At 36.9% G+C, this 22,879-nt stretch overlaps 1 protein-coding gene across 7 annotated transcripts in view; it reads right to left on the reverse strand.

Annotated features, from left to right (window-relative positions):
* The window catches only part of LOC114209918 (NEDD4-binding protein 2-like 2), an 82,904-nt gene extending 64,025 nt beyond the window's left edge, over positions 1 to 18,879 (reverse strand). For 4 of the 7 annotated variants that reach the window (XR_003609452.2, XM_028104157.2, XM_028104161.2 and 1 more), the window contains exons 1-5: positions 18,738 to 18,879; positions 15,890 to 17,151; positions 6,330 to 6,454; positions 2,375 to 2,463; positions 1,909 to 1,985 (exon numbers count right to left, since the gene is read on the reverse strand). Coding sequence is in view for 6 of the 7 variants with exons in the window: in XM_028104157.2 (XP_027959958.2) it covers positions 1,909 to 1,985; positions 2,375 to 2,463; positions 6,330 to 6,454; positions 15,890 to 17,151 (1,553 nt within the window). In the remaining variant the exon portion in view is untranslated. Of the gene's footprint in view, positions 1 to 1,908; positions 1,986 to 2,374; positions 2,464 to 6,329; positions 6,455 to 15,889; positions 17,152 to 18,737 lie in introns of those variants that run through there. The other 3 variants (XM_088021792.1, XM_088021793.1, XM_088021794.1) reach the window with 3 other exon arrangements.
* Between the last annotated feature and the right edge of the window lie 4,000 nt (positions 18,880 to 22,879).

Below are 22,879 nucleotides of genomic sequence, written 5' to 3' on the forward strand. Positions count from 1 at the left end.
TCTAATAAATTTCAACAGTCCCTCAATGTTAATGAAGCCTAACTGTATTTCACCAATTCATTTATTCTGCATAACCCAAACAGCTCGTCTACCTGGGGTGTATTATACACACAGAAGCAGATGAATAATACTAGTTATTAATAAACCTATCCATTTTACTCACATATGAACACATAGTGTGCAAATCAGAAAGGGAAAAACGGGTAACCAAATGAATAAAAGGCAAGGGGAAAAAAAAATTAGTTGAACATCATACACAGAATAACATTTAAGCTGAAAGAGGGCAAGCTGAGGTGGGGGGAAAAAAACTGGTTTTTAAAAAAAGGAAGTCATGGCTGCACAACTCTGTGCATATACAGTTGACCCTTGAACAACATAGGTTCAAACTGTGGCAGGTCCACTTACATGTGGCTTTTTCAATAAATATAGTCCAGTAAAAAAGCCACATGTAAGTGGACCTAGGAGGGCACTTGGTGTAATGAGCACTGGGTATTATATGCAACTGATGAATCACTAAACTCTACCTCTGAAACTAATAAAACACTGTATGTTAACTGATTTAATTTAAATAAAAAAATAAAAAGTAAATATAGCATAGTACTGTAAATGTACTTTCTCTTCCTTATGATTTTCCTAATAACAATTTCTTTTCTCTAACTTACTTGATTGTAAGAATACGGTATATAATACAGGTAACATACAAAATAGGTGTTAATCAACTGTTTATGTTATCAGTAAGGCTTCTGGTCAACAGTAGGCTATTAGTAAAGATTTTGAGGGAATCAAAAGTCATCATCAAAAATGGACTCAAAAATCCATTATCTGTGGATTTCCGACTGTCCCAGGGGTGAGCACCCCTAACCCCTGCCTTGTTCAAGAGTCAATTGCACTGAAAACCATAAATTGTAAACTTTTAATGCATAAAATGTAAGGTATGTGAATTACATTTCAAAGCTGTTAGGAAAAGCAGAGAGGGAGAATAAAAACAAAGAAAAAGAGTCAGGAAAACCAGTGACATGAGGGGAAAGGGACAAAGGTAAACACAAATCGAAAGCCAGGGCTGAAGGTAATAAAAGTCCATAATCTCTCACTACAAATTTTGAAATCTAAAATGGTCTGAAAACTCAGTTTTTCGTTGATTCATATGGCAGCAAAATCTAACCAAACCTGTACTGTATTTGGCAGCACAAAGTATATTTTAATCTAATAGCTTACTCAGAACGAACACTAGATTATGTAGAATCTTTCTTATCTAATTAGAGGACTAGTAGTGATTTGCCACAGAAAAAATAAGATGTGTGATTATGACATGCTGCCCCAAACTCTGCTAGGGGTATTATGATTCTGTATATGTACCATATTACCTTTCTATTAAAAAAATAAACAAACAAAAACAAACCCTGAATTCTAAAACACACTGGTTACAAGGATTTTGGATTATGAATCTACAGATTACGAACCTGTAGTAGCAAAGATGGAAAAGAGAAGGAAGATGAAAGCCCCAAGTAAAAAGGTGATGGGAAGAAAAGTCTGAAGGGCAATGCAGGTAAGTGGTCTGCAGAAAACCAGAAGGAAAAGTTCTAACTTTTCCAAAGTGTTCTGGATTTCCACTAGCATTCAATGAACTATGAAACAATGTAGGAATTTACATATGAAAAAATAACACACACACTTAACAAGGAAAATTTAATAAAACTGACCAAGGCAAGGTACCCCAAGAAACTTTAAGTCAATGTTCCTCTTGACAGAAAGTGAGTAGTAGTCCCTATGCACAAATAGCAAACATATGACAAGCAAAAGCTAGTAAACAGTAAAGAAACTATGTAAAGGAGAAGAGAAAGAAAAGAAGATAAAGACTCAAAAAAATTTTTCAAAGATAAGGATTCAAAAAAAATTTGAGCGCCTTACTTTTCTAATTCTTCAGGATCAAATTTCCACCAAGTTTCAGGTTCATGAAACTCTACTCTGTATCCTTTTCCTATGGCCTACACAAAGGAAAGGAAGAAAACAAAAACCCAGAGAATACTTCTTAAAGTAAAAAAGAAGGCAGATAAATAGAAGTTTCATTTAGACAATACTTCCAAATTTGTTTGACCAAGAAACATTTCACTTTTAAATAATATGTCCACAAAAATGTTAAGACCACATAACCGGACAATTTCGAATTACTGTCTTCAAGTCCAGGCAAAACTAACAAGATGAGCATATTTCTTAATAAGTACCAACCCCAGTTTTTTAAAAACTAAGTTAACGAACACACCTCTTTAGAAAACAGGGACAAATGTTTATGTAATGATCAAAGTAACCAAAATTTCAGAGTATGAAAAAATGGGTAAGAATAAAATATTAAAACTCTCTCATATCACATATTTACCATTTCCACATATGGTTTCATTTCCCAAGCTTGTGTATTAGTGTTGTCTATTATAACTGGAGATCTCCCCTGATTGATAGCTTGTTTTGCTGAAATAAAAAAATAAATTTAAAAAACAAAAACCAGAAAACTATTAGATTAAAATATACAAAATAAAACTTAAACATTATTAAGAAAATTTCTATATCTCTGTGCTTAAAACTAAAACTATGCAATTTCCTGAGTTAGTGCAGTGAACAACAACAAAAAGACTCCACTAGGTTAAAAGGGAATTAAGAGACATAAGCACAGGCAATGTGTATTCTCTGGACCAGATACTGGTTTTGACAATGACATTTGGGGAAAAACATTTTGTTGAACTCACAACTAAGAAAGCCTTCAGTCTATAGCTAACTTTGATTTATAGGAAATATATGAACAAGTTACTTAGAATACAGTCTGAGTATGAAAAGAGATGAGCCTTTACTGACATGGAAAGATGAAGACTGTTAACTGAAAATGGCAAATTATAACACAATATGTAAGTATGACCTTATTTTGGTCAAAATATAGAGATCCAGGAAGAGTTACTAAATATCAAAAGTGGTCATCTGAGGGTAACAGGAATATCAGCAATCTATGCTTATCTGTATTTTCCAAAGTTCTACAATTACAAATAATGCTTCTGAAATACGAAACTTATATACCAAGTAGCTAAGTACTACAGTTCAACTGACTTTGTAAGTATTTTTTAGGACGAGAATTCTCAAATTAGGAGCTGGGATCACATGGAAATTTTCTACACTACATCTTCCTATCCCTTTGCCATCTCTTCTCCCACGAGATAAGAATCACTGCCACAGTGAGCCAGTCAACAACAGGAGTGTGTGTATCCCAAGTGTAAATAGACAAGAAACATAATTAAGAACCTACAATAAAATTTAAAAGGCTGAGGCAAAAGGCAATGAGATGGAAATTTTGCTGGGACTTAGAATTCAAAACACTAAGTTCTACATAATGAAAACACTTAAACAGATGTCTAAGGGCAGAGAGTATTCTCAAGGTTAGTTAAGTAGTAATGACTATGGTGGAATACATATTTGGGAGAGAATGTCTCTAAATACCAAAAGAAATTTAGAATTTGGGTCACAAATAGGATATCAAGATGCTATCATCTTACGTTGCTCTATCCCTAATCATAAACTGTGATCAAATCTTTCATTAAAAAAAAAAACTTACTAAACTAATCCTCTTAATGTCTAATGGTTAGGCTGGCACCTCCAAGGAGAAGCTTAAGAATCAAATTAAATCTCTGATTTGCAGGAATGGGGAGATTATCCTCTTTCCATGAAAAATCATCATACGATACCACATTCCAGTGTACTCCAGGAGGAAAGAGTTCCTAAGTAAATAATGTTTGAATACCCTAATAACAAGAGTCATTTCTTAAACAAAAGAACCACCATACTCTAAGAAACAGACCGACACCTCAAAGAGGTTTTTAATTTATAGGTGGTCTAACATGAATTTAAGATTCTTCTAATAATACACATGAAGCATACGAGACTCCCAGAATGGTAACTGGCATTTAAAAGTGTTCAATAAACATCTATTAAAGAGAAATTTAGTCTTAAGTAAGCCATGCTTATAATTTTCAGAACGTTCAATAATCGCTAGTTATCATTACCTTGGAAAAATTTATGCTATACTGATAATAAAACCAGCAGTTTAAACACCATTTTTTTATTCAGCAAGTATAACTCACATAGCATAAACATTTATTGTAATATTCTAGGCTGGTATTGCAAAGAGAAAAAAATGTCCGATACAAATTTCAGTCCACCAAAGGTATACTTTCTCTGTTCACTGCCCTTATTCATTCCACTCAACACCTACTACTATTTTCCTTAACTTAGTCCAATAACTCCAAACATTTTTTGGAATTGCAATTCATCATTACTTGATTTACACAGTAATGTTCTGTGGCATAATGTTCTGTGAAGAACCAATACTAGGAAACAATCTTATAATCAAACTTATTTCACATTAAACGTTTTACTCAAAAATATCCTCACTGTAATTCCTTACTGTGAAAATTGACAATTAAAAAGAAAAGCATTCATCCTGTTTTTCCTGTGTATACTGTACTAAATTTAGGACAACCCTAATTGCTATTTCTAGGTGAAAGTTCTTCATTACAGAAGAATTCTAGCATGGAAGGAATGTTAGACCTAGAAAATCACCATTTTGCTACCTTTAATGAAAAGTCTCATTCAGGAAACAATCCACTGTTGGATAAAACCATTACACATAAAGTTGATACGGAACTTGATAATGGAAGGAGTAGGCTGTCCCTTTGTAGCTATTAATCAATCTTAATATCACTAAAACTGGGACAACCAGAAATATGCTTACCAAAAAAATAAGTTGAACCTAATAAATCCTCCTGTCTAAAACTAACTTCTATTTAAGGAAATACAGGAGAAAGAAAAACAGGTTAAATAAGTTACCACAAGGAAGCGAACAGACAACCACAAAATATGGGACATTCTATAGGACAACCAACCAACTTCTGCAACAAATTAATGTTATAAAGGCAAAAAGAGGGGATAAAAAGAGGAAAGAGATTAATATACTTAAAAGAAACATAAAACTAAATGTACTGCCAGGATCTGGCTTGTATCCTGATTCAAAAAGAACAACTGTAAAGAAATATGTAAGACAATGGGAAATTTCATTACAGGCTGGGTATTACATGATGTCAAGGAACTGTTTGGTTTTTTGTGTTTTTAGGTGTGACGATGGCACTGCAATTAAATAAGATGCCATTAAGAAAAAGGTTAATTTGAAATGCATGCTATCTGATGTCTAAAATTTGCTTTAAAAACCTTAGCAAATAAAAAGAGAGGGTGTTAAAACAAAAAAGATAAAAGCCAATAAGGCAAAATCTTGATAACTGATAATAATTCTGAGTGATCGGAGGTATGGGGTTCATTGTAACTTAAGTTAGATTTAAATTTTTTCGCAATAAAAACAATTTGTTTAATCATTAATACTCTTCATCTTTTAAAAAAGAACTTACTTAGTTCTAGATCAAAAGTTTTCAATCCTTATTGCAACATTAGAATATCTGGGTAACTTTCCCAAAAAATATTGGTGTTTAGATCCACTCCAGACCAACTAAACCAGAATCTCTGGGGCTAAGATTCAGGCATAAGTTTTTTTATTTTTATTTATTTTTTTTAAATTTTTTAAAGATTTTATTTATTTGACAGAGAGAGAGACAGTGAGAGCAGGAACACAAGCAGGGGGAGTGCGAGAGGGAGAAGCAGGCTTCCTGCCGAGCAGGGAGCTCGATGCGGGGCTCGATCCCAGTACCCTGGGATCAGGACCTGAGCGGAAGGCAGACGCTTAACGACTGAGCCACCCGGGCGCCCCCAGGTGTAAGTTTTTTTAAAAGGTTCCCAGGTGATTCAAATGTGCAGTCAATTCCAGAATGAGAAAAAATTGAGAGATATAGTTCTAAAAAATGAATTAAGTAGATTTTTTGTAGAGTAGTATCAATGGGAAAAACTTTAATATTCACAGGCATTTTATTTCTAGCCTTAGAAAACATTAGCATTACTCTTAGGGAAATACCTTTTGAGAATATACAATAGTATGAAGAGTTGTCTGAATTTATTCATGAGGTATAAAATAAAGGATATCAAAATATCCCACACCTCTATTTTACCAGCTTATATGGGTACACTATTTACAATTTGCAAAATACACCTATCTAAATTCTCTAAGAACAACCTTGATCAAGTAAGGCAAGTATAACTATCCCTTCTAATAGATGAACAAATTGGTCTCAAAGCTATTTAAATGGCTTGCCAAAGTCATTCAGCTGGTAAAAGTCAAGTTGAGAATAAAAACTCAAGTCTTCTGACTCCTAGTCAAATATTCCATCCCAGAGACTTGGCCCAAAACCAACCTCTGTTCTGGTTCCAGTCATGGGCATCACCAAGTTGATTAACATTATACCTGTACCCATCTTGATGGTGAAAATAGTCATCAGTGCTGAATACAATGCCATCACGACTCTGACCAAGCAGAATTCTGTTAATGAAAGAAATCATAAGGTGCCATTTATAAAATCTATAACCATCAAAGATAAGTCACATAGGAAAGTTTATTAAATGAATCTCTGGTACTTACCTGTAAGTATATTGCAAACAGAATAGCACAGGAGCTGAACCTTAAGAAGTTTTCAGATTTCAAGTATCACTTCACACTTAAATCTACACAATTACAACCAGTAACAAAAACTTTTTAGGTGGCATTTGTACTAAGCAGCATTTGTATTGCCACTTTTAAAAACACTCTTCAACCAATCCCAAAATTATGTCATTATCTGTGTTTTAACTTTAGTGAATTTTTTTCTTTAAATTTTTATTGTTATGTTAATCACCATACATTACATCATTAGTTTGTGATGTAGTGCTCCATGACTGTTTGTGCATAACACCCCGTGCTCCACGCAGAACGTGCCCTCTTTAATACCCATCACCAGGCTAACCCATCCCCCCACCCCCCCCCTCTAGAACCCTTAGTTTGTTTTTCAGAGTCCATCGTCTCTCATGGTTAGTCTCCCCCTCCATTCTTCCCCTCCTGCTATCTTCTTCTTTTTTTTTTCTTAACATATATTGCATTATTTGTTTCAGAGGTACAGATCTGTGATTCAACAGTCTTGCACAATTCACAGCGCTCGCCATAGCACATACCCTCCCCAATGTCTATAACTTTAGAGAATTTTTATGTGTTAAAGTTGCCTAAATTTAGTGCAATAAGTAACCTAAAAGGCAAATAAGCCTAAACAAGCAATTCATCTGGGGAAAACTCTATTTGACCTAAGATAGCTTTACTAAACTCATTTCCACAAAGCGCAAACATATATGACCTAAAAGTGGAAGTCAGAAATAGCTTGAGACTTAAGGTTGTGAAATAACCTGTGATCCTCCAAAGTATAATCAAACTTTAAAACTGCTAAGAGATTACATTACTAAATGAAGTCAACTGTTAAGCACTAAAGAATACACTCTTCACAATAAATCAATAATCAAATTTCATTCTCACAATATGATACCACCTTAAATTTCTAAGTACGGATTGATTAGTGTTCAGAGAATTCCCAAAACCAGTGACTCATGAATAACACTAGGAGTGTGCTGAGAAAAGGTAAAACACAGTTAAGAGAATAATCTGGATCTAACAATAACAGAAATATTTTGTTGTTTCCCCCCCACCAGCCATTAGGCAACTGGGTATCACTCTGTAACTTTTTGAGGGGGGAAGGGACTGGAAAGTGGTAGAAGAGATTGAGAATACAAGAGTATTGTCATGGAGTGATTCAAGAATACATACCCCCTTATTCAAAGGAATAAGAAGGACTCTGACTATTAAACATCTCTCTCCTTTCCTCAGCTTATTATAAAATTGTATACAGGTATACCTCAGAGATACTGCAGGTTTGGTTTCAGACCACCACAATCAAGTACCACAATAAAGGAAGTCAAAATTAATTTTCTGGTTTCCCAGTGCATAAAAGTTATTACTAAAAAAAAACAACATATACACCTTAATTCAAAAATATTTTATTGCTAAGAAATGCTAACCATCATCTGAGCTTTCAAAGAGTTGGAATCTTTTTGCTGGCAGAGGGTCTTGCCTCAACGTTGATGTAGGCTGACTGATCAGACTGGTGGTTGTGAAGGCTGGGGTGGCTGTGGCAATTCCCTAAAATAGGACAATGAAGTTTACCCCATCCATTGACTCTTTCCTAAACAATTTCTCTGTAACATGTGATGCTGTTTGATTGCATTTTACTCACAAGAGAACATCTTTGAAAATCAGACTTAATCCTCTCAAACCCTGCCACTGCTTTAGCAACTAAGTTTATGGAATATTCTAAATCTTTTGTTGTCATTTCAACAATCTTTACAGCATCTTCACTAGTGGACTTCATCTCAAGAAACCACTTTGCTATCCATAATAAGCAACTCATCTGTTCAAGTTTGATCATGAGATTGCAGCAATGTAGTCCCATCTTCAGGCTCCACCTCTAATTCTAGTTCTCTTGCTGTTTCCACCACATCTGCAGTTGTCTCCTCCACTGAAGTCTTGAACCCTTCAAAGTCATCCATGAGGCTGGCATCAACTTCTAAACTCCTCTTCATGTTAATATTTTGCCCTCACCCTATGAATCATGAATATTCTTAAGGGCATCTAGAATGGTGAATCCTTTCCAGAAGGTTTTCAATTTACTTTGCCCAGATACATCCAAGAATCAGTATGTATGGCAGCTACAGCCTTACAAAATGTATTTCTTAATAATAAGGCTTGAAATTCAAAATTACTCCTTGATTCATGGGCTGAAGAATGAATGTTGTGGTAGCAGGCATGAAAACAACATTAATCTTGTTCTACATCTGCACCAGGGCTTTTGGGGGACCAGGTGCATTGTCAGTGAGCAGCAGTATTTTGAAAGGAATCTTTTTTTCTGAGCCATAGGTCTCAACAGTGGGCTTCCAATATTCAGTGAACCATGTTGTAAACAAATACGCTGTCATTTAGGCCTTGCTGTTCCATTTGAAAAGCACAGGCAGAGTACATTTAGCATAATTCTTAAGGGCTCTAGATTTTCAGAATGGTAAATGAGCACTAGCTTCAACTTAGTCACCAGCTGCATTAGCCCCTGAGGAGTCAGCCTCTATTGAAGCTAAGGCATTGACTTCCCCTCTCTACCTATTAAAATCCTAAATAGCAACTTATTCCAGAAGGCCATTTGTCTACATTGAAAATCTGTCATTTAGTGTAGCCACTTCTGTTGATTATCTTAGCTAGATCTTCATTAATTATCTCCACTAGATCTTGCTGCAGCTTCTACACCAGCACTTGCTGTTTTTCCTTGTACTTTTATGTTACGGAGACAGCTTCTTTCCTTAAACCTCATGAACCAACCTCTGCCAGCTTCAAACTATTCCCTGGTAGCTTCCTCATCTCTTTCAGCCTTCAGAGAACTGCAGAGTTAGGGCTCTGGGTTAGGCTTTGGCTTAAGAGAATGTTGTGGCTGGTTTGATCTACTATCCAGACTATTCCAACTTTCTCCATACTAAAAGGCTGTTTTGCTTTCTTATCATCTGTGTGTTCACTGGAGTAGCACTTTTAATTTCCTTCAAGAACCTTTCTCACACTCACAATTTGGCTGCCTGTTTGGCTCAAGAAGCCTATCTGGACTTTTGGCATGCCTTCCTCACTAACCTTAATCACTTCCAGCCGGTGATTTAAAGTGAGAGATGTGCAACTCTTCCTTTCACTTGAACACTGAGGCCACTGTAGGGTTATTTACTGGCCTAATTTCAATATTGTTGTGTCTCAGGGAATAGGTAAGGCCTGAAAATAGGGAGAGATGGGAGAACAGCAGGTTGGTGGAGCAGTCAGAATACACATTAACACATATCAATTAAGTTTGCCATCTTATATGGGCACAGCTCATGGCACCCCAAAACAACTACAATACTAACATCACTGATCGTGGATCACCATAACAAATATGATAATAAAAAACTTTGAAATATTGTGAGAATAACCAAGTGACATAAGGACACTAAGTGAGCAAATGCTATTGGAAGAAAGGAGCCAAAAACTTGCTCGACACAGGGTTACCACGAACCTTCAATTTGTAAAAAGTGCAGTATCTATGAAGTACAATTAAAAAAGTTATGCCTGTATATTTTATAATAAAAATAAAATTGCATAGACAAAAATAAAAAAAGATTTAAACATGCATTTCCACTTACAGAATTACAGTTCAAATTATTTCAAGCAAAGCAAATGAAATTAAATGGTTGTGAGTCTAGAGTTGGATTTCTTTCTTAAACCACCGTACTTTTTCCAAAATACACCACCTAACATATTTGACACCTTATTTGTTTATACAGATAACCTAGAATATAAAACTGCTACAATATGAGGCACCTGGATGGTTCAGTCGGTTAAGCATTCAACTCTTGATCTCAGCTCAGGTCTTGATCTCAGGGGTGTGAGTTCAAGCCTCGTATTGAAAAAAAAAAAAATGCTACACTATTAGCATTCCAAACCAAAGCTCAATCACCTAAAATGATTCTGATCATAATCAACCTTATGATAACCTAATTATATTTAACAGTACCAGAAAACTGATACCATCTTTCTTAGATACCTTGTTTCATTTTTTCCATTCTATTATTTTATTTGCCTGATTTTTCAGACGTTAGTAATACCATACTGTAAGAGTAGAGTAGCTTTTGTATCCAAGGAATGTTTTAACCTCAAAAAAGGTGGGGATGGGGGAGGCGTGGAGAGAGAGGGTAGGAGACAGCACATCAATTTACATCATTAAACCAAGTAAACATCAAACATGAATAAACCTCTTTGAAGAACATCTTAAATATATAAATCATAATTATAGCAAATAACTTTAGCTTGGAGAGAGACTTTTTTCTTTCCAGGCTGTTCATGCAGCTTTTTAAAATTCCATGAATTATCTGGGGCACCTGGGTGGCTCTAGTCGTGGGGCACCTGGGTGGCTCAGTCGTTAAGCATCTGCCTTCAGCTCAGATCATGATACCAGAGTGCTGGGATCGAGCCCCGCATCAGGCTTCCCTGCTCAGCGGGAAGCCTGCTTCTCCCTCTCCCACTCCCCCTGCTTGTGTTCCCTCTCTCGCTGTGTCTCTCTCTGTCAAATAAATAAATAAAATCTTTAAAAATAAAACAAAATAAAATTCCATGAGTTATCTCAAACTATGAAGCTTTATTTTGGGGACTTACATTAAAAAAATACTTATGATCAATTTGGATATATCTGATGCCATACAAACCATCTGAATAAAAGATAAATTACTTAGGAATATTAGTATTTTCAAAATTCTTGTAGTCAGATTCTATTAAAACTCTCACAAGTAAGGTATTAAAATGAATTCTCCAAACATCAAAACTTAGAACTCTGAAAAATGAAGTATCTACTAAAAAAAAATCAGATATAGGCCCACTCGCTACTTGATTTGTATTTTTTCAGAATGTCATGACCCATTTAATATTCATAACAACGTTGCTAATTTCATATTTACAAATCCAGAAAAAGAAAATGACTTCAGAAATCAGGCCACCAGAGTTACATAGCTGCATGGGAGAGCCAAAACTAATGGCTTACAATGATCCCGGTATTCACACCCTTATATAATCCCTTCCCCTTGAGTGTGGGTGGGAGTCAGTGACTACCTTCTAACTAATGGAATATGGCATTGACAGAATGTCACTTCTGATACTAGATTACAGGGAAAAAAAAGTGGCTTCTTTCTTGGGCTCAGAGCTGGCTCACTTTGTCTCATCACGCTGTGTGTGGAAAGCAGCCCAGGGAGCAAAGAACCAAGAGAGGTCTCCAGCCTGTATATAGCCAGCAACTAATGGAGGCCCTCAACCTAACAGCTCACAAGTAACTTAAGTCTTGTTGACAACCTCAAGGGAGATCTTCCAAGAAGATCCACCCCAAAATAAACCTTCAGACCAGAACACAGCCCTAGCCAACACCTTAATCAAAGCATTGTTAAAGACCTTGACCCAGAGGCACCTAGATAATTCACGCAGGCGCCTGTCCTTCAGAAACTGTGAGATGGTAAATGTTTGTTGCTTTAACTCAGTTTTTAATAAGGTAATTTGTTACACAGCCAGATAACTAACCCAGTCTGTGCTTCTAATTCTTCACTGAAGTAAGGAACAAGTGAATCCTGTTCCTTAACCCTGTTTTGAGAACCCTACTTCCCCAAATGGCCTATTACTGAGTTAATTTTCATAGTTTTTATTTTTTTCATACTTCATTTTTACAACTTCTAAGAACTGTATATTATTTTAATACATCCGTGTGCATTTACAAAGAGAAGTGATTTTCTCAAAAAAAATCTGAGAACTGACACTTCATAAACCCTTTACCTCCTTATTTACTGAGTGGCCCCTGCATACCCCTACCCCAAAACCACTTTACTGGTGCACCTCATTCTCTAAACACTCCTTAAATTAAGAATAGAGATCAACATAAGGAAAGGTCAATCTTTCCTCTGGAGTTTAAACCGAGATCTCCAAAAGCAGGGAGAAAAAAAAAAATCTCTTCCCATCTCTCTTTAAACTGTAGTTTCTTATGGCTGCTATAACAAATTACCACGTATTTGGTGGCTTAAAACAACATGCACTTATTGTATTATAGTTCTGAAGGTCAGAAGTCTGAAATCAGTTCCACCGTGCTAAAATCAAGGTCTGGGTAGGCTGGCATTCCTCCTGTAAGCTCCAAAGGAGAACCTGTTTCCTTGTCAAATTTTTCAGCTTCTAAAAGCCACCTGCCTATCTGGGCTCATGGTCCCTTCCACCATCTTCAAAATCAGCAGTGTAACATCTCTCCTCTCTGAAAGTGCTTCAGTGTTTATCTCTGTGATCAACTCCCAACATTTTGCTAATATAATAATGAAATTAGTGGCCTGTTTCTGAAAATATATTCACTCATTGGTGAAATCAGTACAGCAAAAGAAATGCATATTAGCTAAAATATTTTAGGTTCACCCTTTCTCCTCATATGAACAGGGTATATGAATCTAGCAAAATCTATAGCCCAGACCCCTAGGAATGACACCCAAGGCTTGATCCCTGAAGGGTCCTGTGTCAACCACAGACTCAGAGGATTCTGTTTAGCTGATGTCAATTACAATGGTAACAAAATTCCACAGCTAGAAATTGTTGAATTCTGCCTGAAATAAACCTTTCATCAAAGCGCTGTCAGTTTGCCTAAAAGGACAAAGAGCTAGCACTTTCACATACCTACAAAGGTGTATGAACTGTTTTGCACTAGCTTATTCATAAATATTTAAAGTCTGTGCTTGTGTTAGAATTTAACCTAAAACGTACTTCATTAAAATCTGTTAGCAAATTTGTGGGTAAACAATTAAGTAAAAACTTGGTAACGATAAGTACTATATGAGTTCAGAAGGATTACGGAAGACTGAGATGATAAACCAAAACCTCAAAAAGCAGAGGCATTTGAGAGAACCTTTGAATAAGTAGAGTCCTGAGAACAATGAATGAACAAGTATCATGTCTCCTGCAGTGGAGGGTAGGTGCTAGTCCAAATGCAGAAGGACAAAAAGACAAACAGGTGGGTAAGGACTAAATTAAGGAAGAAGAGGACTTGAAAACTACCCCCAAAGAATCTGAACTTTACCCTCCTATGCTTACTACCACACAGCAAAACTAAACAATGCTACCTTTTAATTTAGTGCCCCAAATCAACCCAACTTTGATCTACCAAATCTTCACTCCTTTCTTTCTTCAAAGCTCATTTTGAAAGTTAACTCCTACGTAAAGCCATTCCCCCACCACAGAATATCTAGCTTTCTATCCAGTCCCAACCAACCAATCTTACTTCATTCAAAATGTGGTGACCTAAATAGCTACTCCTACCTACTTCTTTAAACAAGCTCCTGAAAGTCAGGAGACAGTTATAGGGCCATGCTTGCAATAGATACTAAAGTGAAGGAGCAGGGAAGAAACATGCTATCATTTATATCTCTAGTTTGACCTCCTACCAGTTCTTACTTCTCCCAAGCCCTTTAACCCAAACTTAATTCTCTTAAGCCTCTGCTCCTTCTGTGAAATGAAAATAACACAACCCATTTTACAAGATTTTAATATACGAAAGTACTCTGTAAACTGAAATCATGACACAAATGGCAGTTACTACTATTCTTTTCTTACAACATACATCTGATTCGTCAAATATACGTTACCATATATATCACCTCTATCATCTCCCACTACAATTACATCTCCTTGAAATTCTATTGCAATACCACTACTTTATTCATCTTCAGTTTCAACATACCCCAATGTTGTTCCAAATCTAATCTTTCTTTCTTACATTTATTCTATACCCACGCATAGTCAGGTGACCCTAGCTAGGAGATTCCTTCACATAATTTCCAAATTTCAACTATTTCTTTCCTCTGATATTACATTCTAAATCTAGGAGACTGCCCGTGTTTGTGACACTTCATTCTTAATTTCTATCCTTTCTAAAGAGTTGAAATTTCACCTTCTCTACAAAATCTTCATTAAAATAATAGGGGCTCCTGGGCGGCTTGGTTGGTTAAACGTCTGCCTTCAACTCAGGTCATGATCCAGCGCCCCCACTCCTTTGTCTGGCTCCCTGCTCAGTGGGGTCTGCTTCTCCCTCTCCTTCTCCTCGTGCTCTCTCGATCTCCTTCTCTAACTAAATAAAAAAAAATCTTTTTTTTTTTTTAAGATTTTATTTACTTATTTGTCAGAGAGAGCGAGAGAGCACACACAAGCAGGGGGGCGGCAGGTAGAGGGAGAAGCAGGCTCCCCGCTGAGCAAGGAGCCCGAAGCGGGACTCGATTCCAGGACCCTGGGATCATGACCTGAGCTGAAGGCAGATGCTTAACTGACTGAGCCACCCAGGCGTCCCAGTAAATAAATAAATAAATAAATAAATAAGAATCAAAATGCAAAATTTAAATTCATTTACAAAGATCACAGCTTACAGGCTAGCTTGAAATGTATGGTAAATTTAATCTTTCTTTAATTTACTGCTTCTGAAGAAACTTCTGTTTAGACTGTTTTGCAAGTAAATATAAAACATTTACACAATGGTTCTTTGGATTTTATCCTTGCTGGAAGACATCAAACAGTTTTCTTTTTCTCTTGATCAGTCATAAATCCTGAATCATCCTACAAAAGCTACAAAGAATCTGTAATGCTTTTCTTTGTACTATTTTTCACAACTGCACAAATGAATTCAAGTGCATCAATATTCTTTTTTAAAAATGCAAACAAAAACAGGAACTTGAAACATTCTGTCATACAATAAAACATAACCAGTTCTAACTCCATTTAACTCAGGTACTGCTCACTTCAGAATCCTGAAACTTAAATAAAAAAAGAGTTCCCTCTGCCAAAGGTATGAACCTGCACAGTGCTGAAAACAAACTCACAGCTCCTTTTCCTTGGTTTATCTCATTTGCTTCTCACAATTATTCCAGAAAAATAAGTATTACCCTGTCTATTAACAGATAGCAAAACTTGTCCAAGGCCATAAAGTTTGAAATAACTGGGTCAAAAGCCCAAATCTTCCAACCCTAAGTCCAGCTCTGCTTGGATAGCTGACTTAAAAAAGGAAAGCCAGTACAGTTCTCAAATAGCATTTACTTGCATCACTGTCATAATTATACACGGTGTATCTATTTTTAAAACCCTTAGCAGAATCTTTATGTCAATTCTCCTTTCCTCCATCAGAAAACATCTTTTTAAATATTTACAGTGTCAGATGTCATTCTCAAGTGTTAACAAATTAGATTTTCTACTAGAAACATGAAAGCATTTGTCATTGATAACTACTATCATCTATGATTTTTAAGTAATGAATTACCAAGCATTCACTTGGTATCCTTTACTCACCGAGACAACGTTGTTTTCCCAGAACCAGGCAAACCTCTTAAAAGAATAAGTAACTTCTGCAATTTATTTAACTTTTCCTCTTGAAACTGCTGGTTCATAAGCCTGTCTGTTCCATTATGCTTGTCCATAGAAGGATCTTTCCAGCATCCTTCCCTGGTTTCACAGAAACCATTACTCACATATGCATCTTGCACACTGTAACCATTTGTAGGGGAATGATCTCTACTGGTATACTCACTACAGTCAATATAGTCATTGTTCTGATCAAAAGAAAAACAATGCCAGTTAATGTGACAACTATTTACATAACAGCCATTTTGATGCTGAGACCCATCTGGAGCATGGAAAATATTTGATGGTGGATTTAGTGGAGCATTAAATCTTTGCATATTTAAATGATAGTTAAAAATGGGAGGAGGAGGACCTTGGGGTACTATAAAAGAATGCACTGACTGCCATTCAGGCCCAAAGGAAATTAACGAATCTTCACAGAATGCAGGTATTACTTGTCCATTACAAGGATATTTGCCTGGTTCATTCTCCACCTGCTGCTGAAAACCACAATGTGACTGAAGAACATTACTAATATCTCTTTCCTTTCCTTCTTCAGATTTTAACAGCTCATTATAATGGTCCTGATAATACGTAGTAAGTTTTTCCTCAGAGGGTTTGGGTTCTTTACAACTGCCTTCCAAATCATCTTTTTCATTTTCAAGCTCTTCAATTTCCTTATAAAACTGGAATAATTCGTTGTCAAGCTCTGATTTTTTGGAGTTGAATTTCTGTTTCTGTTCTCGTCCTCCTTTGCCATCTGTACCACTGATTGCATCTGAGTGATTTCCCCTTTCATTACATTTCTTCTTCTCAGGAGGTTTGTAAATGGGTCCTATAAATGCTTTACTTGTGCTATATATCTCATCATCTTTGGATACCAATGCAGGACTTGCATCCTGTAAAATCTGTGGATCAATGGATTCAATAACATCTGATCTATTATTGCCAGGAATCTCATCATGCACAGGTTTCACCAAGTCTGTAGTTTTGGTTTTGTCCTCCTGAGGATAACTATGACCTCTGACATCAACAATGGTCACAGGGACCCAATCATTCCCAGTTTTCTCTTGGATTCTGTGGAAATTAGCACTACCATGATGGGAAAAAACATACGCCTCTTCAGTTGACTTCAGTTTTTTATAGCATGGTTCACCTGTTAGTTCTTCACCATGATCCAAAGATTTCGCTTCAATTTCACCATAAGGCATCTGAGGAGCAAATAAATCATGTAATTAATAACTAATATTTTAAAAATCTAAACAAAAGTTTTTCAGAAACAAGAAAACAGAAAAGACATTTAAATGGTAAATTTTCCCAGAATACAAAAATTACAAAATTGTAATTTTAGAACCACTTACTATTTAAGTATTGTTATCACGATTTAGGGAGGGGCCTCACTGAAGGTAAGTAAGGATCTTTTTTTTTTTAAAAAGATATATCTCACTTTTAATCCAAATGATGCATTTTTTAATAGATTTTATTTGTCAGAGAGAGAGAGCACAAGGAGGCGGAGCAGCAGCTAGAGGGAGAAGCAGGCTCCCTTCTGAGCAAGGAGCCCATGCGGGGCTCAAACTCAGGACCTGATCAGACCTGAGCCCAAGGCAGATGCTTAAAGGACTGAGGCACCCAGGCATCCCTAAATGCATCTCTGAACTTAAAAACTTGGAAGAATTTAAGTAAGTTTGGAAAATTGAATCAGTAATGTGTTTTGATGATATACACAGCTGTGTACTAAGATGAAGAGTAAATCTGCTAGCCAAACTGACACCTATCCAAACTGGCTGTGATAAATGTCTTCATAAACTCTTACTGTTTAAAACCACTATATCCTTCGGAGTAAATGGATTCAGCTCTCAAACCTCAGCATCTCCTTAGCAATCAAATGTTAGATACTCAAACGCCGAACTTTACAGACCCTTTTCCTGTGAAGAATATGAGTGGTTTCCAAATGGGTGTACAGCATTTTAAAAGAAAAAAAAAACAACTTCAGTTGCACTAAGAATGACTCAAATATATCAAACATATCATATATAACCTGAGTCCCCTGGCCTTCTGACCTCCAAAGAAGGTGGCCCGGGCAAAAGTGCGTCACCCAGTGATATATATAATTTATACATAAATCTGGCAACTCCCCAAATCAACGCGTTCATCTTTTCCACATGCTTGGTCAATCTGGAAGATAAATTCTGCTTCCCTTGAAATTTCTTAGGGGCCCTCAAAAGTGCAATCCCAAACGCTGTTTTACTCAATACTTCATTCTGCTCGCTCTCTGGTATTCCTCCAACAGGGCAGAACAAGAAAAATGCAAAAAAGACGAACTAGACAACGATACAAGTAGGCCCACAGAAACTGAAAAAAACAAAAACAAAAAACAAAAAACGACTGTAAAGAACGCGGTCCTATCGGAAACGCCCCTCCCACCCCCCACCCCCGCCTCCGACCACCTCCCAGCTTCTCATTTCCTCATTCGAAATACCATAAAAGTCTCAAGGAACAGCAAGACGGTTGCACTAACAGAGCGTGGCCTATACACAACCTGAGTCCCCTGGCCTTCTGACCTCCAAAGAAGGTGGCCCGGGCAAAAGTGCGTCACCCAGATTCTTTTCTCCCAACGGAGACATGTTCAGGTTCTGTCTAGGAACTCAAGAGATATCCTAGACTCAAAGGTTCACTCCGGGCTTCCACGTTTACGGCTAATCAAAAGGGTCCGGCCAAGAGCAGACGAGAAGCCTAAAAACCCGAGAAACGTCACCACCATTACCCCACCCTTACTTAAAATGGGGTATTTACTCACCTTACACTACATTGACTTTTACCTCCCAATAAAATCGTGGTCTAGAAAGATACGAACATCTGAAAAGGTGAAAGCAAACCGCAAACACAACCCAAAGCACAGAGGAACTAAAACCCAAGCCCTCAGCATCTGGGAAACTGCACCGCCGTACGCAAGATGGCGGCCACCTCGCGATTACCCCGGCAGAAATTACAGATTTGCGCTCGGCATTGTGGGAACTGAAGTCCAGCGTTTACACTGGGCCTGTTAACCTCAGTCCTCAGAGACTGGGTCTCCCAGAATCCATTGCGTGATATACGCAGAAGCGATAACCAACGTAAACCCTAACTAGTTCCTAGATTTGGAGCTGGGAAGTTATTTAGAACTGTCAACTTTGGCTAAAAAAGGCAGCGACCCGCTCTGGAATTCATCCGTAAAGGAAGAGAGAACGTGAGTGCCTGGCACCCAAACAGATACATAGGCCGCTCGCAGTGCATGCTTTTTAAGACTTTCTAGGATACAAAGAATCAGGCTTTTCAAAGGGGTCTCCACATTTGGTATCACCAAGTAGGGTTGCTGGCGTTTCTACGAAAAACCACTCGGTAATCTCAGGCTCACGTTCTTCTATCCATGTGAACAATCACTGCAGCAGAGCCTTAAGTACTTATGAGAAAGTTATTTCGTATCGTAATTGTGTTGTATTTTGTTTTAAGACCAATTACTGAGCGTTCCCACTTAAAGAGTCAATTTCTGACAAGCACTTAGAACAGCAGCTGGTAAAAAAAAAAAAAAAGAACAACTTGGCAATCTCAGCTCAGAGTCCCATCTCTCTTCCCACCACCTCCCCACACTCTCCATGGTCGCTCCCTCCCCTGCATTCTTTCCTGCCACTACAAGTAAACTGCTAATGTCTGCGTATTGGAATAAATCTTCCTGTTGTGGTAGTTTCTAATTTATAAATATAACAGTTAAAATCACAGTCTGGAATATTTGCATTTGATTATTTAATAGCTTTATGACCAAGAGGGCTTAGGCTTATGACCAAAGCAATTCATCCCCTTACAAAGAAAGACTCTTCTCATATACAAATTCCCACATCAACCTTTGATGTTTCCTCGTGGTTAGATCCAAGTTATGCATCCTCGGTGGAAACAACCACGTAAGTGAAGTTGTGTCTTTCTCAGGTTATTATATTTGAAGGTTCAGGATGTATGTCCATTATAAGATGATATTAATCTTTATCACCTGATTATCAAGGTGTTTTCCAGGTTCTCCACTGTTTATTTTATCCCTTGCAACTAATAATCTGTGAAAAGCTGCTTTGAGACCAAGCAAATACCTTGCTCCTAATCAAACTCTACCTTGTGGTTCAACCTCCATTGGATGATCTTGCTGCAACCTATCTTTACAATGATGGTTACAAACTAGCTTCCCCCCCCCCACCTAATTCCTTCAAGGACTCCACATTTATTAGTGATGATGCTACTATAAAGAAGAGCTCTCCTTATTTACTATCAGCATGAATTTATGTTTTCCTTTTTGTTCAAGAAGTCCATAAAAAATCCATTACTGTCTTTATTATTCATTTAGTTAGTTAGTTATATTAGACTATTTTGAGGACAGTTTTAGATGTACAGAAAAATTGAGTAGATGTAGTACACAGTTCCCATATACCACACCCACCCACGTTTCCCCTATTATTAACCTCTTATTATTACGATACATTGTTATAATTAGTGAACCAAATATTGATACATTCACATGAATTACAGTCCATAATTATTTCTTTAACTTTTACCTAATCCCTTTCTGTTCCAATATCCCTTCCAGGATACCATATTACATGTAGTTGGCATTTCTCTTTAGGCTCTTCTTGGCTGTGACAGTTTCTCAGACTATGCTTGCTTTTGATGACCTTGACAATTTGGGGAAAAACTGGTGAGGTATCTTGTAGGATGCCCTTCTACTGGAATTTATCGGTGTTTTCCCATGATTAGACTGGGGTTATAGGTTTTTGAGGGGAAGACCACAGAGGTAAAGTGTCACTTTCATCACATCATAGCAGGGGTACACACTACCAACATAATTTGTTTATGTTAAACTTGATCACCTGGCTAAAGCAGTTTGTCAGAGTTCTCCATTGTAGTTTTTCCCCCTTTCCATACTGTACCCCTTGGAAGGAAGTCACTGTGCACAGTGCACATTTCTGGTTGTTAATCTCCCCCTCCCTTGTTTGTATAATTTATTTGGAATTCTTCCACATGGGATATTGTTCTGTTCTTCCCCATCCTTATTTTGATCCTCAAATCATCAGATTTGGCCAGCTTCAGGTTGGCTCCCTTTGACCTGGGGGCACCTGGGTGGTTCAGTCCATTAAGTGTCTGCCTTCGGCTCAGGTCATGGTCTCAGGGTCCTGGGCTGGAGTCCCACATCGGGCTCCCCACTCAGTGGGAAGTCTGCTTCTCTTTCTCCCTCTGTCGCTCTCTCTCAAATAAATAAGTAAAATGTTTAAAGAAAAAAAAGAAGAAAGAAAGTATCCATCCACTTCTATTTTCTCAGGAGTTTTAAATTAGGAATAAGTGTTGAATTTTGTTAGTGCTTTTCAGCAACTGGACATATTAATATGGTGAATTGTATTAATATTTCCTAATATTAAACCATACTTTCATACTTTATATAAGTCCCACTTGGTCATAATACATTATTTACTTAGTGTATTACTGGACGTTATTCACTATATTTAGGATTTTTGCATTGGTATTTGTAAGTGATTTTGGTTTGTAATTTTTTTGGTCTTATCATAATCGGGCTTAGGTATCAAAGACTAGTCACTGATGGAGAAATTAGAAACAAAATAGACAAAATAGTTGAGAGTTCTACTTTCCCAGTGTCCTTTGATTTTCTTTCTCTGAACATCCTTTAATAAGCCATATTTTGTTGTCTTCACATTTTTTGGTTCTTGTGGGCCTTCACCTTTCCCATTAATATTTTTATGAGTAAGGACTACCCTTGGTGTGAACCACCTTTGAACTTTTGCATATAGCCACATTGTTTATGCTGAATTGTTTAAAAATAAACTATAGACAACTTACAACAGGTCACAAACCAAGTCCCAGTTCATTTGTCCTGCCTGTCTCATTTATATTGCCCTGCTTCCAAAATGACACTGGGAGGCATTTTGTAAATAAAACAATACATTTATTTACTTATTATGCTCAGTGCACTTGTCCCTGAAAGTGACAGTATGAGTAAATCCTAAACAGAGAAGCAAGAGAGAGCATTTTTCCTTAGCAGTGGTGACAGCAAGGAAGGTGGTAGGTAACAACACAGGTGTAATTAGGCCAAGGCTAGCTTCTCAAGTTGGTCCTGCCCTTGCAATGCCCACCATTCAATCTTCTAACAAGTATGTTCTCTGGTGATGGGCATTATTACCCCCACTCATCTTTCAGTCTGTCCTCACAGAAAAACCAAACTTTACAAAGGATATGACGTACCAGACTTCACACAAATAAAATGATACAAAGAAATGGAAGTTGAAATAAGCAATTCTTTTCAAATGAACGCTAAGGAAGCTCTTCTTAAAACTATCTTGCTGGTGAGCGCTGTGAGTTGTGTAAGACTGATGAATCACAGACCTGTACCTCTGAAACAAATAATACATTATATGTTTAAAAAAAAAAAAAAAAGAAGATAGTAGGAAGGGAAAAATGAAGGGGGGGAATCGGAGGGGGAGACGAACCATGAGAGACTGTGGACTCTGAGAAACAAACTGAGGGTTTTAGAGGGGAGGGGGTGGCGGGATGTGTTAGCCCGTTGATGGGTATTAAGGAGGGCACGTATTGAATGGAGCACTGGGTGTTATTCGCAAAGGATGAATCATGGAACACTACATCAAAAACTAATGATGTAATGTATGGTGACTAACATAACATAATAAAATAAAATAAAATAAACTATCTTGCAACAAAACTACATAAATTTTTATCCTATTCATAAAGAAAATCTGCATTTGACAATTTCTATATCTACAACAGGAAATTTCAGGAGGTTGGGTAAAAAACTTAATTTATGCAATAAAATATTTTATAGTTTTATTTCATGCAATATAATTAATTGCCACAAATTTTTATGGATCTGGACATGAAACCATTTCTAATCAGGAG

This window comes from Eumetopias jubatus, unplaced genomic scaffold, assembly GCF_037043125.1.
Source record: "Eumetopias jubatus isolate StellerSeaLion01/CBP00866 unplaced genomic scaffold, mEumJub1_p1.0 scaffold_3, whole genome shotgun sequence".
Taxonomy (NCBI): Eukaryota; Metazoa; Chordata; class Mammalia; order Carnivora; family Otariidae; genus Eumetopias; species Eumetopias jubatus.